Source organism: Geotrypetes seraphini, chromosome 14 (assembly GCF_902459505.1).
Source record: "Geotrypetes seraphini chromosome 14, aGeoSer1.1, whole genome shotgun sequence".
Classification (NCBI taxonomy): Eukaryota; Metazoa; Chordata; class Amphibia; order Gymnophiona; family Dermophiidae; genus Geotrypetes; species Geotrypetes seraphini.
In genome coordinates this window covers 23,280,737-23,299,982 of record NC_047097.1, presented here as the reverse complement: position 1 = coordinate 23,299,982, position 19,246 = coordinate 23,280,737, and the positions used below count along the sequence as shown (strand labels likewise).

At 40.9% G+C, this 19,246-nt stretch overlaps 1 protein-coding gene across 4 annotated transcripts in view; it reads right to left on the bottom strand.

The window, feature by feature from the left end:
* FBN1 (fibrillin 1) overlaps nucleotides 1–19,246 on the bottom strand; it is a 342,377-nt gene that overhangs the window by 68,030 nt on the left and 255,101 nt on the right. For all 4 annotated transcript variants that reach the window (XM_033919694.1, XM_033919696.1, XM_033919695.1 and 1 more), the window contains 5 exons: nucleotides 17,809–17,967; nucleotides 16,844–16,915; nucleotides 10,175–10,300; nucleotides 5,826–5,948; nucleotides 438–563 (listed from right to left, as the gene is read on the bottom strand). In XM_033919694.1, the coding sequence (XP_033775585.1) occupies nucleotides 438–563; nucleotides 5,826–5,948; nucleotides 10,175–10,300; nucleotides 16,844–16,915; nucleotides 17,809–17,967 (606 nt within the window). The remainder of the gene's footprint in view (nucleotides 1–437; nucleotides 564–5,825; nucleotides 5,949–10,174; nucleotides 10,301–16,843; nucleotides 16,916–17,808; nucleotides 17,968–19,246) is intronic.

The following is a 19,246-nucleotide window of genomic DNA, read 5'->3' as shown; positions in this document are numbered from 1 at the left end:
ATTCATTTCTACCGCAGACATATAAGGAGGCCAGCAGAGAAAATAAAGATATCAGAAATTTAACATGGCTTAGTCAAGGAGGGTCTTAGTGAGGAGCCCTCCCCTCCCCCCACCCTGTCTACCTTGCTCCCTGTGCCAGTAAATCAGAAGTACCTGCTCACTCAACTGCAATGGCAACTCTGTATTATATGTATAATTTTATATTAAATTCATACTTTGTTGGCTAAATCTGTAAAAGTAAACAAAACTGCCTTCTGATTTTAATCCAAATTGCAGACAATCACACACACACATTTACAAACCATCAGTTTCAAATACATAGTAAAAAAACCAGAATCAATTCAGACACTTTTTAGGACTTGCTGCTAATGGTGTCTTGAAGAATGATCCCCAGTGAATTTTAATGTAGTAATTGAGAGGCAGAGAACAGCACTCACCTAGGCACATTGTCTGGTCAGGACTGGTCTTGAAGCCGTTCTGACACACGCAGTAGTATCCTCCAACTGTGTCAAAGCACTGTCCGTGGCTACATAAATTGGGGGTTTCTTGGCATTCATTCCGATCTTTATTTGAAAGAAAGTAAATGTTATATAAATTAGATTAACTCCACGCACTGTTAAATTGTAACCCTATGTAATGTATATTGTAACCCTAGTGGCGTAGTAAGGAGGGATGGACTGCCCTGGGTGCCGTCTTGGTGGGGACACCAACTCCTCTCTGCCCCCCCTATGCTTGTGCCCCCCCCTCCCATACCTCTTTAAATCTTCACCAGTGCAAGCATGGGACCAGGAAGTGATGTCAGAGGGAAAGCCAATGCCGGTGCAAGCTGCAGGCCGAAGAAGCTGCTTGTGTTGGTGAAGATTTAAAGAGGTATGGGGGGGGGGAGGGAGGGCAAGAGTATGGTGGGGAATGGGGTGGGGAAGGAGTAGGAGAGCGCAGAAGGAGTTGGTGGGGGCAGAGAGAAGGATGTCTGGGTGGGCTATACTGTAGCTGCAAATCTCTCTGGAGCAGTTCCTCTCTCCCTGGCCTCAGCTGTGGCAGCAAACAAGGTGGCATCAACTCAATGCACAACCATGCGACTATACTGCCCGTAGCCATCCCACTTTGAAACCTCACAGGTGGAAAGTATGAATCCTGTTCGCAATCTCATTAAGGGAATTTAAAACTTGTGAGGTTCCACTGCTACATGATTATAGGCAGCAAAGAGCCACACGGGCCGTGCATCAGGCCGCCATGAGTTTCCATTTGTTGAAATAGTTTAGAGTGGGAAAAAGGAGTTGCTCTGGAGGCCCATGGCCACAACAGACAGATGAAATGTAAGAGGTCTGTTTTGCAAATAGTTCGTGGCTGTTGTGGCTTGGGTTAGCAGGATGACAAACTGCCACTGCCATTGGGGGGGGGGGGGAAGCATGCTTGTGCTGTTTGGGGAAATCAGCACGGGAGTGCTGATGTGGGTTGGAGGGGGAAAGAGAGCAGGAGATGATGATGGGGAGAGGGAGAGGGGGGTTAGCTAAAGAGCAAGAAAACTGCAGCCTGGGATTACCAGATGGTTACAGGTGTTACAGGTAGTGAGGATAAAGCCAGGGCTGGTTCATGCTGTCCCCCAACTAGCTGAAATCTGCTGGTAGTCCTATGCATAGGGTTACCATATTTGTGAAGATAAAAAAAAAAAAAAAAGAGGACACATGACCCCTCCCCCCCGACCTCCTTGAACCCACCCGTACCCTGCCTCTGTCTCCCATCTGTCACAGTCCCACCCTTGCCCACCCCCCACCTTTCACCCATTTCCTTAGTTCCCCTTCCCATCCTCTGTCCCCTTTTGGCCCTCAGCTATCCTCCACTGCATCTCATCACCCTTTCAGACCCAGCTCCAACCCTATCTGTCCTTCCTTCCCTTGTCTTGTCTTCAAGGCCATATTCCACCCCCGCCCAGCTTCTCTTCCTTCTTTACCCTTTCTCCTGTACCCTACTCCAGCACCAATATCTCTCTCTTCTCTTCACTGCCCCTCCTCATGGTACTGCAACTCTCCTCCTCCCCATTCCAACAACTGCCACTCTCTCCCTTTTCACCAAACTGCACCCCAACACCAGAGCCTACACCAATTCAACCCCCCCCCCCCCAGCGGGATCTGCAGACCTCTCTCTCCAGTTTCAGACTCCCCCATCTACCTCCTCACCAGCCACTGCATTGAATCTTTGGGCAGACTGGCAGCGGCGATGAGAGAAGCCTGCTGCCGCTGGCCTACCCCAGAAGCCACCTCTCTGCAAGTCCTGCCTATGCAGGAACAGGAAGTTGATGCAGAGAGGTGGCTTCCGGAGCAGGCCGGCGGCAGCCAGCTTCCCTAGTAGCCGCTGCCAGCCTGCCTGAAGATTCAATGCAGTGGCCAGGGGGGAGGGGGGGGAAGGTAGAGGAAATGTCCAGGGGAATTTAAAATGTTTTTTCTTTAAAGATGCTTATAAGTGAGAAGTGAGTCACCATTTGGATATTTTATCACTTTTTAACTTACCTACTTCCCCCTCCTTGATGTTATTTCCTTTTTTGTTCTCTTTTCTTTAATTAATGGCGTTCTCCCCCCTTTCCTCTTGTTTTATATCCCATCCCAGTATGTAAATAGTTTTGTACTAAGTCATGTTTGTTTTATTATTAATTCCCCCATTTATTTTAATGTACAACGCTTTGAATTCTATGTTTAGCGTTAAATCAAATTTTAATAAACTATGAAACATCTGGTAACTCTACCTATGCACAGAGATCTGGAAGTGAGAGCTGCCAAGTTTTAGGATTTTAGGAAAAGCTACCTTCTCATGCGCTCAACTACAACACAGTTGGAACAGGTACTGCTTGAGAAAAGGTATTTATGTATTAGATATGGATAAATTAGGGAGTTTTGCAGAGCAACTTATACACAAGCTTTAGCCAAATAAAAATCACCATTGTATTATAGTACCCTCGGTCATGCTCTAAACAGATCAGAATGTGCCAACTTGGAAAACGTCTTATAAATGTATTTTCTTCAAAGTCTCTTGTATACACCATGAAATGAAGTAAGCATTATTTCTCTTTGTGTGTTTTTTATCCTTAGTGGCTTCCTTGAGAATGTAGAGTATATAATAGTGGAGTACAACTATGCCTATCAGCTATTTTTATTTCGCCTAGTGTTATTTGACTTAGTTTTTTAAAAATTCATTTTATCAAATCAGGAAGAAAACAGAGGGAAGTAATATTTGTGCCAATTTGTATGAGGCTATTGTGGCCTATATCAGATATTTTCCTAGCTTTTCCTGTTCTGTTGTTTGAATGGATGGATTACAATAACAATTCTATTAAGAACACATTAAACATTTGCAATGTGTTCCCCCCCCAATGGCCAACACAACAAACCTTGTCACCCACTGAATTTCTATTCCAGTTCAACATCCTTTTTCCCACTGGAATCCTGGGGACAACATCTATGCATGGAAAAAGGCATTTTGGGCAATTCTGACATTTAGAAGGTAGAAAGTTGAGCCGAAGTTTGCAAAACTGATGCCCATTATGTGTGTGGCCCATTATGGAATATATGATTAACAGACTGTACACAGTTGAAAGTTGAAACTCCCTGCATAGTTCACCTATAAGGTAGTTCTATAAACTAGGTGTTTGCATACCGCTATATTCACCTAAATACTATTTTTATTTATCTGGTTTTATATCCTGTCCTCCCAGGAAAGCTCAGAACGGGTTACAAGTTTACAGGCATAACAAAACATGGTTAAAAAAAACCAAACGTGGCATGGTGTGACATAGCATGACGAGCATTGTATGACAAAACATAAGATAGCAGCTTAGCATGGCAAACATAGGGGTCCTTTTATCACGGCATGCTCACCGATTTAGTGCGTGCTAAATGCTAAGAAGGCATCCATTATATTCTAATAAAAAGATCTCATAGTCTTACATATACAAACTTAGCATAGCATGACAAATATAGCATGGCAAAGTCAAAAAGAATCCAAGATCAAAAAAAGACCCAAATACTTAGAAAGATACTAGTTTAAAAAACCAGTATATATATCCAGGGGGGGTTAGCTTTCATTTACTGATTGGCACAAAGAATACAATGTAATTTTATCTTTTTGCAATTACCATACTATTTTGCCAATACCCATTTAACCTACATAGTACAGAGCAAACGAGGGATGCGCATGGGCAGAGCATGGGTGGGGACATGGGCAGGTCTCCCACCTACACATGTAATTTACAGCATCCTAAAGCTGGGGGTCGGGAAGTTGGACTCCAAATGGGGGTCACAAACCACCTAGATGGGCTCTCCACAGGTGCATCATTATTCTGCAATTTAGTGGGGGGGGGGAAGGAGGAGTGGGTCGCACAATTTTATTTAGCTGCAGTCATGGGCTCACAGGCACAAAAAGATTGAAAAGCAGTGGGGTTTGGTGCTGGCATTTATTCTATAACTACAAGGGGGCCACTGAAAAGTTTTCCGTTCAACCAAGAGAGAGAACTGATGTGGAGCCATGAAACTTACAAGTTATTCCACACTTCTCTTGACACTTTTCGTTTCAATGAGGCAAATGCATCTAGCAAAAGGGCACAAGTATTGGGAAACCAAGCCATGGTGACATCACCGATGAGGTTGGCTCTTAGGCATTATGACATCACAATACGAGGGGCCACTAAAAAGTTCTCAGTCCAAACAAGAAGAGAATGATGTGGAGCCATGAAACTTACAAGTAATTCTATACTTTTCTTGACACTTTTCATTTCAATGATACTAAATAGCTCCACATCATTCTCTTCTTTGTTGGGCTGAGAATTTTTCAATGGCCCCTTGTATGGTTGGTGTTTAGTGTGGGCACCTAAATATTACACTAATCTATAAAGGAAAGTAAGCATCTACCTTTGTTTACAGAATAGGCTCCTAGCATGTGCTCTCCAGACACATAATTAGGCGATTCCTGTTTAAAATTGCTCCTAATGTGTAAATCACCAAAAGGGTGACAGGATAATCGCACGCCAGACGCCAGCGCGCTGACAATTCGGCGCAAGACAGAAGCGCGCGTGGGAAAAAATAATTTTTAAAGAGCTCTGACTGGGGGTTTGGGGTGGCAACTCCCCCACTTTATTGGTTAGTGTTCGTGCTGCCGTTGAGGGGAGGTGTGGGGGGTGAAACCCCCCACATTATAGAGAAAAACATCAGAAAAAAGTTCCGTTTTCTCTATAATGGAGGTTTCCAACCCCCCAAGCCCCCCTCCAACAGCAGCGCAAACACTAACCAATAAAGTGTGTGTGGGGGGGGGTTGCCACCCCAAACCCCCCATCGGAGCTCTTTACAAATTACTTTTTCCCCCGCGCGCTTTTGTCTTGCCCTGAATTGTCGGCGCTGGATTGTAGGCGCGCTGGTGTCTTGCGCGCCACTGACTATGAACCCACCAAAAGCCTTACATAATGATCTCAGGGAAAGGGACATCTCCTATGTGTGGCAAGCATCCTTAGGGTTTCTTGTGCATTCAAGATCAAGGTTCAAGGTCTATTAAAAATTTGATTACTCATCTATTAGCATTCTAGGCAATATACAATACAATTAAATTGAGGGGATCAAAATTAAAATAATTAACGAGAACCAAAACACGGACAAGCCCCAAAGACAAACAGAAAACAAGAGGGTACAGGGTGAAATTCAATAATTTTAGAAAAGAAGACATTTAAGGATAACACAAAAGGGTAGGCAGTGTTCTCCCCAGAATTTTTTTCCAGCCGGGTGGCATGAAAAAGTAGCCGGGTGGGAAGGGATGGAGAAATTTGGTGGTGGGGAAAATATGCTTACCAATGCATTGGCCCGTTGATGTGAACCTGTAGCCAGCCTTGCAGTCACAGCGATAGCTGCCAGCCGTGTTGACACAGTCCGCATTCCGCTGGCACACGGGTCCGTTCTGACACTCATCAATATCTGCAAGCAGAATGAATTTTATTGTCAAAGTACTCAATCTAAAACACGTTTTTCCAGATTTTAAAATGTATAAACCCATGTTCTAACAATTTATGAGCTTAACTGATCAATGTGTTTTTTTTACCCTTCAAATGCCTATGGAAAAATCTCTTGATGAATTAGGCCCTTTGAGTTGTGGATCTTATATATTCAACTCTTTTTTTTTAAATGGCAGTTCTTCCAATAAAGTGACTGTGATTTTTTTTTTCCCCTTCTGCAACTTTATCCTATATTTACAATTTTGCAAAAACAGCCTCAGTTTATTTAGCACACACAATTTTCAACATTTGGGTTTCCAGTTCACACAATTTCAGCCGTTGAATGTCACAGCAGCATTTAGGTATGCTGGATGTAAAAACTAGGGCTTTCATGAACACAAAAATTGCATTATAAGTTGCACAACCTGTGTCTTTTTAGTAGACAGCATTGTTTAACTCATTTTATATAGGAGCAGAAAAAACCAGGGATTTCTTAAACCGACTCTTGCTAAGAGTCTAAAGAGTTTCTTCCTTCCTAATGCTGCTTGCTTTATCTCAAACTATTCTTCTTTCCAAATGCTATTTCTTCCACCACCCCCTCTCCTTTGCACTCTGGCTTCTCTTCCCAAGCTCCTTGCCTTAACTCTCTCAGTTGTCTACCCTCCCCATCTTCATAGGATGAACAGTCCACCATGAGTAGGGCTACTCATGTAAAATCCAGACCTATGGCCACACCCCCAGGCCCGCTTCCTCCTGCCATGAAGGAACCTGCTCCCCCCCCACCTGAATAAAAAGGCAAGAGGGATGCCCACTCCCTCCTGCCATGAAGGTGCTCACTCCCTCCCCCTTCCTCCTTCTCCACGAAAAAAAGGCAGGAGGGATGCCCACTCCCTCCTGCCATGAAGGTGCCCACTTCTACTCCAGGCCCCCCTGCCCCGTACCTTAAAAGTTGGGAGCAGGAGGAACTGAAAACACCTCCTGCTACTCCTCCCATGACAACACTGGGCCTTAGACCCCTCCCTGGTGCATCATGTGATGAACGGGGAGAGGCCTAAGGCCCTGTTGGCTCAGACCCCTCAGGCTCCTCCCTTGGGGGGTGCGATTTTCCTTCCTAAGGAAGTCCCTGATTGGCTCAGATGCCTCAGGCGCCTCCTGATGTGTCTGATCCAAACAGGGCCTTAAGCCCCTTCTCGTGAATCACATGATACACCGGAAAGGGACCTATGGCCCAGTGTAGTCGTCGAAGAAGGAGCCTAAGGAAGTCCCTGATTGGCCATTTATTTTGACCAATCAGGGACTTCCTTAGGCTCCTTCCTAAGGAGGTCCCTTCTCCATGCATCAAGTGATGCACCAGGGAGGGGCCTAAAGCCCAGTGTTGTCATTGAGGGAGTGGACATCCCTCCTGCCTTTTTTTCAGGGGGAGGGAGGGGAGTAGATGCCTTTGTGGCAGGAGGAAGTGGGCATTCCTCCTGTCTTTTTTTCAGGTGGGGAGGGGTGCCTTTGTGGCAGGAGGAAATGGGCATCCCTCCTGCCTTTTTTTCAGGGGGTGAGAGGGGGAGGGAAGGTACATCATGGCAGGAAGAAGTGGACATCCCTCCTGCTGTTTGTTTTAGGTTAGGGGGGGGGGGTCGCAGCATTTGTCGGGAGGGGGGGTGTCATTGGGAAAGGCATTGGAAAAATGGGACAGATATTTTGCGTGTTTAATACATGCAAAATATCTGTGGCATTGAAGAAAAAAAAAGAAAAAAAACCCAAACAGGCAGACTAGTCAGTAACACAGTTACCGACAGATCTAGAGCAATCAGGTTTTACGATTGGTAAAACCCGATGCTAAATAGCCAAGTGATGTTTGTGCATCAATCGCTTGGCTATTTTGCATGGGGTTTTACTAATTTGCATGGGTCGAATCAGATCATTAAATGGGCGATCGTGGGGAAAAACACGCAGTGGACAGTTTTGTGCATTGGGAAATCCAATCCAATCAATTGCTATACTAGTCAAACTGGTTTAGCAACGATAGGGACATGATCAGTAAATTTTGTGCATCCCCCAGTTGGCGTTGTAACTTATTCCTAAAAAGTAATCTTTATTAATACAAATTGATTTGAAGCACTGAATAGAGCAGTGTTTTTCAACCGCTGTTCCGCGGCACACTAGTGTGCCGCGAGATGTTGCCTGGTGTGCCGCAGGGCCGCCGGGCCCGGAGCTGACAGGGGGCCCGAGGCAGGGGCGCCAGTAGCTCGCCAAGGCAAAGTGAGTCGATCACCCAGGACTCACTTTGTCTTGGCGATCTAATCTATCGAGCCGATAAGTCTTCTTCTCCCCGACGTCAATTCTGCAGGCAGAGAGGAAGTTCGGGCCAGCCAATCGCTGCCTGGCTGGGCGGAACTTCCTCTCCGATTGCAGAATTGACGTCAGGGAGCGCATGCGTCGGAGTCGGCTTTGGGGCCTGTTATCCATTGGTGGGTCCTGTTCCCCGATGGCAGTGGCAGTGGCTTGGGGAACGGCAGGGAGAAAGAAAGAAAGGGGGCAGGCAGGGAAACAGAAGGAAAGAAGAGAAACAGAAAAAAAGAAAGAAAGGTCAGGGAGAGAGGAAGAAAAAGTTGGGGGAGGGAATGAGGTATGGAGGAGAGAAAGCATACAGGCTGATAGAAGGGAAGAAAGATTGGATGCACAGTCAGAAGAAGAAAGTGCAACCAGAAATCACCAGACAAGGTAGGAAAAATGATTTTATTTTAAATTTAGCAAAGTGGAGGCAGTATTACCACAGTTTTCAAAGGAATTTGCCCAAATAACTTAATAGTTAACTGGGTAAATTCCCAGAGATGAAAACTTCCCTTCACTTACTATGCACAGTTCTGAATTTATATCTGCTGTCTATATTTTACAATATGGTCACCTTTTACTAAACCGCAATAGTGGTTTTTAGCGCAGGGAGCCTATGAGCATCAAGAGCAGCGCTGGGCATTCAGCGCAGCTCCCTGCGCTAAAAACTGCTATTGTGGTTTAATAAAAAGGATGGAGGAGGGTATATTTGTCTATTTTTGTATGCTATAAAAACCAAATACAGAGAGAGACTGAGAGCTGTTGATGAAGAGCTACGTGTGTGTCTTTCTTCCATTCCAGCCAGAATATCAGCTTTGTGTTCAGCCAAACAGGCTCGGGTTTCGCACTGAATAAAGTATTTTATAATTTTTCACTATTCTGTTTACTTAATATTTCATAATAAAGTAATTATAAAATACTTTCTTTGTGTTTATTTGATTCCTATTCAAGAGAATTACTTTATATATAGTCAATATAGGCAGAGAGTTAAATTTTTTAACATTTTCTAATGGTGGTGTGCCTCGTGATTTTTTTCATGAAACAAGTGTGCCTTTGCCCAAAAAAGGTTGAAAAACACTGGAATAGAGTAACATAACAGTCTGCCCTGTAATTACATGCATTATAATTTCATAATTGAATTAAAATGTCTTTTTTCTTTGTTTTTTCTGGGCCATAGACCTTAGAAGTCTACCCTGTACAGTCTTTAAGTTCCAACTACTGGAGTTGCTGTTGAAGCTGACTCCAGCCTATCCAAATCATCTCATTTGGTGGATTCAGACCATAAAAGTTTGCCCATAAAAGTATGCCTCTGTGTTCATCCCATGATTTTTTTTTAAATTCCCTAAGTACTGCATTTTGGGACTATTTACTGCTTTTTAACCTTTTTTTTTGCCTTATTTGGACTGGACATCTAATGTTTTTTTTGTATTTTGTAATTGAGGAGTATTCTGAGTGATTTATGACTGTGGTGGGGGTTTTGGGTGGAAGCAGTTTTTCTTTGTGTTTTGTGACTCTTTTATGCTCCTGAATTAAGCTGGAACCTATGACAATACTTGAGACTCCATCATGGAAGGTGGCGTGAGCATTATTAGCTGCCCGGGGGAGTTTTGCGGTTCCCAGATTGTTTTTAAATATCGTAATAGTACTTTCAAAATCCTCTTCAATACAGGCAAATGTTAGCATTTAGCCATTTACTACTGCGGTTAAAATGGCCACAGTACATGAGGAAAACCTGCATTAGAGCAAACTAAGGCCACTTTTCCAGCAGCTTAGTAAGAGGGCCCTTTAGAGATCAATTCTTTCATATTTCTTTTTTTTAAACAAATTCATTATTACTTTCAGCAGATTTGACAAAACAGAAGATTCAGAAAAGAAATGCCTTACCTTCACAGATCAGTAACTTGTCATTATAGACAAAACCTGATGGACATTCACATTTGAAGCTGCCCACCATATTAACGCAGACACCGTTCTCACATACTCCCGGGATTTCTCGACATTCATCAATATCTAAAACAAATGAACCACATCTGTATAAGTATAAAAGAGCTGAGTCACCAAAGCCAATTATCAGTAAGCATGATACAATGTGAAGTGCCACTAGGTGGCGCCATGTGAGAACAGCAGAGATGTGTCTAAGAGAGAAATGGGTGAAGTCAGGTTAGGGGTCCTGTACAAAAGAGCATATGCAAACCCATACATACTGTATATACGAACAGGAAAAAGTTGAGATACTATGTCTCAATTATTATTAACAGGATGTATAAAAAATATACAGTCCGTTCTCATTATTTGCAGTAGTATAGTTCATGAAAATGTCACGAACTGCGAAATCGCGAATAATGAAATACTGAGTCTATGGGAAACCAGCAGTACACCTTCTGCCTCAAAACTGCAGAAAGTGAACAGTGGATCCTACTGGTAGAATTGGGTTAGGTTCCTACATGGATCAGCACTTGAAGTACGAGTTCCCCCCTGAAGTCCCATTCTTACCACCCTCCCTACCATTAGTGTTCCTTCTCTGCTGCTGCCACCATCAGCTCCCCTGAATCAGAAGGCTTCCCCCATCATCAGCGCACCCCCCTCCAACAAGAAAAGGCAGCGTTTCCCTGCCCTCCCTGAACAGACACCACCTCTGGAAGTCTCGGAAGCCATTTTTATCACTGATTGATCATGGACAGGAGCGAGTGGGAATTGCTTCTACCCCAACACACTGCTACCCCATCAGGGAAACAAGGTAGGCCTAGGGTCATTCTGGGTTCAGGAGGGCAATTGTTGGTGTCTGTCCAGGGAGAGAGAGGGAATGCTGTCTTTTCTTGTTGGAGAGGGCGCGATGATGGTAGGGAGCACCGGTCCACAAATATATGAATAGAGTGGTACAAATGAGGAATATTGGTTGCAATTTATTCAATTGCGGATATGTGAATTCGTGAATGCGCGGATAACAAGAATGGACTGTATGTATTTAAATTAAGCTCTCATACATTGGTATAGCCATTTATTCAAATGTTCATTGATTATTATTTCAAAAAATATCCCAAATATGTAAACATTAAAAAACTGGGGATCCTCCAGAGGAATGACTATTCAATTTGGATGGGCAGAAAGGAGGTCCCAAAGCCACTCTGGCATGGGGAGGACTTCAAGTCTTGTGGGGGAAAGGGAGGATGAATGGACCATGGGAAGTTAATGTTTTGGAATATCCCAAGTTAACGAGCTCTAGCACTCGGGCCACTTTGTGAGGAAACCTAAGGATGCAAAATGTCAATATTTTTTTACTGTGACCCTGTTAACATGTGCATGCTCAGAAGAATATAATTATCTTAATGGTTAGACCTCTAAGGAGATTTTAGACGACACATGAAATAATTTTAGTGGGACCCTTAATGATGTGCTTCTAAGTTACCGTGTGTTTGCAGTTTTAGTTCACGCTTAGAGTGCGCTAAATTGCTGCGCGCGTTAGTTCTAGCCGCATAGCGCAGGTTTAGCGCACGCTAAAATTCTGTGCGCGCTAAAAACGCTATCGCAGCTTAATAAAAGGAGCCCATAGTTGATCCTTAAGAGGCTATTACATCCTAATGAACGAGATTATACACATCTTTCTTGTTCTCACTTCACTTGGTCCTGAATTGATTATATTCTTGTATCTCAATTCTTGTTTCCTCGATTAATCTCTTCTACTATCGGCCCAATGGCCATATCTGATCATGCTCTGATATTTATTGATTTGGAATTGAGTACTCATAAGGGTAATTGGCATTTTCTGGCTTATCTATATGAAGATTCCCATTTCCAACAATTTCTTGTGGAACGATGGGCAGATTATGCTCATTTTAATTCAGAACATGAAGTTGATCTGATCCTTTATTGGGAAACTTCCAAGGTTGTACTATGTGGGGATGTTATTTCTTATGTCACAAGGCGTAATAGTTGCATTGCTTCTAAAATTATATCTCTGGAACGTCAATTACAAACTGCAAAAAAACCCTTTGTTACCCTACTTTGGCTCATAAGGAGGGTTTGTTAGCAGCGCAAGTGGCTTTAAATACTCTTCTTCATGAACGGTTTAAGCGTTGTACCTTTTATCACAAATTTTGTTTTTTTCATTTTGGTAATCGACCTGGCCGTTACCTTGCTCGTCTCACTATAACATGGAGTGGGTCTCGTTTAATTTCTTCTATTCGGCTTCCTAATGGGACTTATACTAATAGCCCTATTAAAATTTCTCGAATTTTGTGTGAGTATTTTTCTTGCCTATATACTGCAAACTCCTCTTCACAACCCTCATTGGTGGCAGTCATATTTAGAGGATTTTGTTTTGCCACGTTTAACTCCTCAGATGAGAGACTCTTTAAATGCTCCGTTGCGAGCAGTAGAAATTCAGCAGGTTATTAAATCATTATCTGCTTGTAAAGCACCTGGTCCAGACTGATTTGCAGCTGAATAAATGTTGATTTACCGTCTTCCAGGATCATTGGTGCAATATTTTAACTCATGTGTAGAGGAGGGTTCCTTCCCTCTTGGTGTTTCGGATGCCTTAATTACTTTAATTCCGAAATCTGGGAAGGATCCACACATGGTTGACTCTTATCGCCCAATATCTTTGCTTAATGTCAATCTAAAAATTTTTGCTAGAGTTTTGGCAGAGAGGCTTGCAACTCACTTACCTATACTTATTGGTCTGGAGCAAGTTGGGTTTGTTTGTGGTCGACAATCAGTTTTACATGTTCGTAAAGTTCTTATAGCATTGGCGATGGTCAGGCACAAGGAATATCTGGGCTTTTGGCTAGTCTAGATGCTTAAAAAGCCTCCTTTGACAGGGTAGAATGGTCTTTTCTTTTTTCGACACTTCATTATATAGGTTTCTCAAGTTGGTTTTTTATTGTTTGCATGCTTTGTATACTGGCCCACGTACTTCTATTCTTATTAATGGGGTTCATACTTCGCATTTTAATATTTCTCGAGAAACTCGCCAGGGTTGTCCTTTATCCTCATTACTTTTTATTATTTATTTGGAGCCCTTATTGCGTACCTTGTTGCGTGACGTTCATATCACTGGTCTATCTATTGTGGGTAGAGAATTGAAAGTTTTGACTTTTGCAGACGATCTCATGGTCATATTAACGAATCCGGAGCGCTCATTATCATATTTGCTGGATGTTTTAGCCGAATTTGGTTTTCATTCGGGTTTTCAGTTAAATTTTCAAAACTCGGTTCTTCCCTTTCATTCGACGTTACCCTCCCAATGGAATGGTACTTTTCCTTTAACCTGGGCACATGGAATAGTGATCCCACAAGATCTTACTGTGATCTTACTCAGCTTCATGAGGTAAATATACAATCATTAATGGATAAGACTAAATCACATTTTTTGTTATGGCGTCATTTTCCAATTTAATTAATGGGGCGTATTGCACTATGTAATATGATGCTCCCTCTTATTTTTTATCAAAGAATTGAGATACAATTGAATAAATTTATTAATGGATTTCTTTGGCAAGGAGGTCGGTCTCGTCTCCCTTTGAATACGGTAGCTCTATCAATAAATAAGAGTGGCCTTGGTTTATTATTATTACGCCAATTTGTAGAGTCTTGCCATTTAAGGCATATACATGATTGGTTTCTTACTACATCTTATTTTTCTTGGACTCCAGTGGAACTTTGTTTTTGGAAGCTTTTTCATTTTAGTTATCTTTTGCATTCTTCTAGATTAGACTCTGCTGTCTTGAAGAACTCTTATTATTTTTTGCTGGCCCCTTTAAGAGTTACTTGGCATTAAATTGGTAATAAATTATCAATTAATTTTCAAATCACCCCCTTGCTACCTATAAGGGGCAATGGATCATTTCAACCTGGTATGTCATCAGCTGGTTTTAGAGCAGAAAAGAGAGGGACTCTTACTTACTTGTATCAGATTCTTAAAGATTATGGTACTCTGCCAACTTGTTCTCAGCTACGTGCTGAATATGGGTAGTCTCATTTAGATACTTTTCATATCTTCAATTACAATTTTATGTATCTTCACTAAATTCTAAATTTTTATGTTCTAAAATATTTGAAACTCTATCGGAAGTATTTTGGTTAGAGGCTAAAATATTTTAGACATTCCATGTTGGAATTTTCTCAGTCCAAGGATTATGATAAAGTGGCCTCTGATTGGAGTATTGTGTTACAAATAAATTTACAAGGTGCTCATATTAAGCATTTTTTTGCAGTTATTATATGGTTTATTACCTGACATTTCATTTTTTGAAATGGGTTACAAATTTGTTTGTCAATTATATATAGCACCTTGGAGAGCCTATTAAAAAACTATTATATCTATGGGCTCTTGTTTGAAATGTAATCACCCAAAAGCAACATTATCCCATATGTTTAGGGAGTGTCCTTTGGTTCGAAGTTTTTGGGCAGAGGTTTTTTCTGAAGTCAGAAATATGTGGCAAGTGCCATGGTATTGTAATAATTATAATCTATTTTGGATTTTTGATATTCAATATTCAATACCTAAAGGTTATAAAGGTTTTTTGAAAAGAGTTATTCTTATAGGTTTAAAAACTATTCTTTATTTATGGATAAAATCTGTGGGTCCAACTTATGGTCAATGGAGAGCTCGTATGTTGCATTTTATATGTATGGAAGCTATGTCTATTTCTGATTGGGAGAAGAAGCAGGAAAGACTATTTCTTATGATTTGGCAACCTTTTTTAAATACACTGACACCTACTACACGAAGTCGTGTTTTAATGAGTAGATCATAAATTTATTTATTTATTTATTTTATATGCAGTCTTGAGAAGGGGAATGGGTGGGGGGGGGGGTGGGAGAAGGTAATAGTCGAATAATCTTTCTTTATTATAATTATATTTGAAACAAAGTTTATTCCATTAATTTATGAATTGTTTAATTTTGTATTTATACTTATATGTTATACATGATTGTAGTTATTCAATTTATTGTACATTTGTATTTAATAAAAATAATTTGAATATAAAAATCTTTTCAACTTGAGTGTCTTTGATACTATTTAAATAACATATTAGAAACATTAAAAAACTTGAATGGGAACACTGAAATATAAGTAACGTGCATATTAATTTTAAAAAACTGAATGTATAGAACAGTATTTTCTGAATTCATGCAAACTCATAAAGTAGCATAAGGATATGTGCAACAGAAATCACTGTAACTGATTCCAGGGGCACAGAATAGTCAGTAGAGGAGTGAGAAGCTCCTGGCCATTTAAATCACTTGCCTGGGGCTAACTATAGATATTCAATGGCACTTTTCCAGTTACTGCTGCTGAATATCTGTGGTTAGCAGCTAAGTTGAAACTGGCTAATTTGCAGGTGGTCTGGAAGAGGAGTTGGCATTTATGGGGTTACATAAATAACATAAATTACATAAATAAGAGTGCAAAAAATGCAGTGCTGTCTTTATGAAGTTCACCTTATCAAACTGCGTTAAGTTAAAAGTTCACCTTTTATCAAACTGCGCAATTGGTTTTTAGCGCAATTGGTGCAGTAAATGCGCCAATGCCTAAAAAGTGGTCGCCAATCGCATGTCAGTCATGCAACGGTGCCCTGTAGAGAATCGCAAAAGATAGGTGCTGGAAATGTAGGTCAGGGGTTTCCAGGCCTACATTTCCAGTGCCTATCTTTGTCGTTAATCGCGCCTATGTAGGCACTATAGGCCGATTAACGCCACTTCTTCCATTAGCCACGCCCCTAGCAGCCTAAAGCATCTATGTAGGCATGGTTCCGGCGCATATTATAGGCGCTTTAATGTTTTTTGCCATTTTAAACGGCATCTGTTACTTACCTTAGCCCAACTGGCGCCTAAATTTAGGCGCTCTTTCTAGAATTTCCCCCTATATGTTTTCTGAACTAGAGATTGGCCTAACTGAGCAGAAAATTTAACTCCATACACAGAGGGATTGCTGTGAAATGCCAAATTAAACTGAAACTCGTGCTTTGGTTAGACAATTTAAAATTCTCATTACATGGTGCCTATATGCCCTGTATTATAGTTCATCTTAATAATAATAATAATAACAACAGTTTATATACCGCAATACCTTTAAGTTCTATGCGGTTTACAAAGATTAAGCGAGGTACAAATTGATTGAACTTAAGAGGGGAGAAGAAGGAGAGTTAATAGGACCGGAAATGCGTTGTTGAGGAGAAAGTGATAATAGGACAGAGGAATCACTATGGAGGAGAAAGAAGATGAGTGGGTCAGTTGTCGAGATACTTTAGGAACAGGTGAGTTTTTAGACATTTTCTGAATTCCTCATAAGTAGTGGGCGAAAGCAGTTGATCTAAGTCCTAATGATAATGTCTGTGAGAAAAATTATTCTGTTCCCTTGATTACAATATTTTATTCAGTTTTTCCAAACCTTAAGCACAAGCCTGATGTACAATTGACTCTTGCCAAAGACAGGAACACAGTAATGTTAAATTCTTGGCCAAAAAAAAAAAAAAATTAAAATTGAAAACACAAGGGCGTCAAAGGCAGGAGCAATGCAAAATTTACAATAGAGATGATATCACTCACCAATTGGAAGCCCTGTGTAAATGTCAATGACAAACCCAGGCCTTGAATATCCACAAAGAGTTGAAAATGCATCTAAAGATAAATAAAATAAAAGGTTATCTCTGTTCAGGAACATATGGCATATACTGACTGTCATATTTTGTTTCTGCTTTCTTTAGTTTGTGAAATTCATTTATTTATTCTGCAGTGTTGCTTATATATCATTACCCCCTCTTTTACTAAGCCACGGTAGAGGTTTCTACCGTAACCCTGGGCAAGTCACTTAATCCTCCCATTGCCCCAGGTATATTAGATAGATAGTGAGCCCAGACAGACAGGGAAAAATGCTCAAGTACCTAAAAAAAATTCATTTAAATTGTTCTGAACTCCCCTGGGAGAATAGTATAGAACATTGAATAAATAAAATTTATGTTGCCAATTAAGAAGGGCAGCTTGAATAGCAGGATTTATTCATTGAGATGAGATAGTTTAAGAAGTAACCAGTTAAAAGAACATAGTTGACAGGACTAGCAGTAAAAGAGGAATGTAGAGTCAGCCCCATGTCCCATCTCTGACCCTGTTTAGGGTTACCATACGGTTCCAGAAAAATGGAAGACGGATTGAGACATCCAGGTTTTATTTCTATTGCTTTCAATCTAAGTAAAACCCAAATTTCTCAATCCATCCTCTCTTTTCTGGAGCCCTATGGTAACCCTATGTTTGGTTAAACAGAATGAACAACCCTAGAGGCCTGCAACTTCAAAGCAAGCAGTGATGTGTTGAAGAAGGCTCCAGGAAACTCCTTGTTAAATTATTATTTAAAAAAATAAAAATAAAAAAATAATAATAATAATAAATAGAGCAGAAGGGCCTTTCATAAGAACTGTAGTAATAACGAAAGCTCCCTTCAACAGAAATTTGTAGCTGAGCAGTAGGATCAAGCTAAGGATAACCGACAATGAAGTCTATGCTTTTAAAACACATACCGGTGCTTGGTACAGGGCATTGTTCACAAGGCTTATTCCAGGCTTGGCCAATGTTGTATGAACAGCAACACATTTTCTTAGTCATGTTGAAAGGCAGTTCTCCATCACAAGTCTGATTCTCTGTGTAGTACTTTCTGTAACACAAACTTCTTCTCATATCTATAGTGACAAAGGCAGGTAAATGGTGAATATAGGCATAGATTCCGTCTTAAACATATACACATACATTTTCACCCAAGGACTTGCTTTGTTACTGGGACACAAAGTTAATATCATGAAGTTGATTAAGATCTTGTGGAATCGATATACCAAGATATATTATTTTTTCAGATGCCCAGGTCAATGGAAAAGTGCCATTCATTTAGAAGGTAAAGATGAATGGAATGGAAGAGCCATTGATTTCTGATAATTTAATTGAAAGCCAGAGTGAAAACCAAATTCTGCAAATGAATCAAGTAAATGTACTATAGACCTTTCAGGATTGGTTAATATAAGCATAAGATCATCCGCAAATGCCAATACCTTCAAATCTTACCCCGCAATGGAAAGGCCTGTACTATGAATATCACTTTGTAGAGTTTGTAATAAAGGTTCTAAATATAAAAGAAAAAGTAATGGAGACAAAGGACAGTCTTGACGAAATATCGAAAAAAGGAGAACGAGTTTCATTAATTAGGATAGACGCACAAGGCAGTGTCACAGCCCTAGGAAAGGAAGGCGGTTATTAAGACTATTATAATTTCCAGCTATTAAGATATGTGGTTCAAGGCTTGATAAAGACCAGTACAACTGAAATGATCCAGTTGAGAGTCTATATAGAAAAAATGTTTGGTTTTGTTTCATTTTGAGTTTTGTTTCTTCAACTATATATAGTTTTTTTTAGGGATATACAGTGAAAGCCAGATATTCAGAGCGTGGGCAGCAGCCCTGCCTAAGTCTGACGGTCGGAAGTAGGCCCAGACATTCACTGCTGGCCTGTTTTCAACGACCAGCATTTGAACATCCATGTATTTTTGACTTGCTGTAACTTCATCAGTTAAGTCGAAATCCAGCACTGACTGGTTAAGTTATAACGGGCAAAGACAGGACTGCTATTTAGGTGGTCCAGCTTGCCCGCTAAATTTAACCAGTCAGCGCGTGATAGAGCGGATTAACTTTCAGCTGCTAACTGCAAATATTCAGAAGAGAAAACTGGTTATCTCATGCTGAATATTTCGGTTAGCTAGTTAAACGTTATTTGACCAGTCAGTGTCGTGTTGGTAACTACACTGCGCAAATCTTGCCCAATATTGATATCTTGTTATTTGCTTAAAGTTCCGATTCCAGGTTTTAGGAAACCGGAGCATAGATTTGCTTTACAGCTATTTTCAGCAGCTCGTTTGGAGATTGCTGCTAGTTGGAAGCATAAGGGTTGCCAGACATTCGACGAGTATGTGCT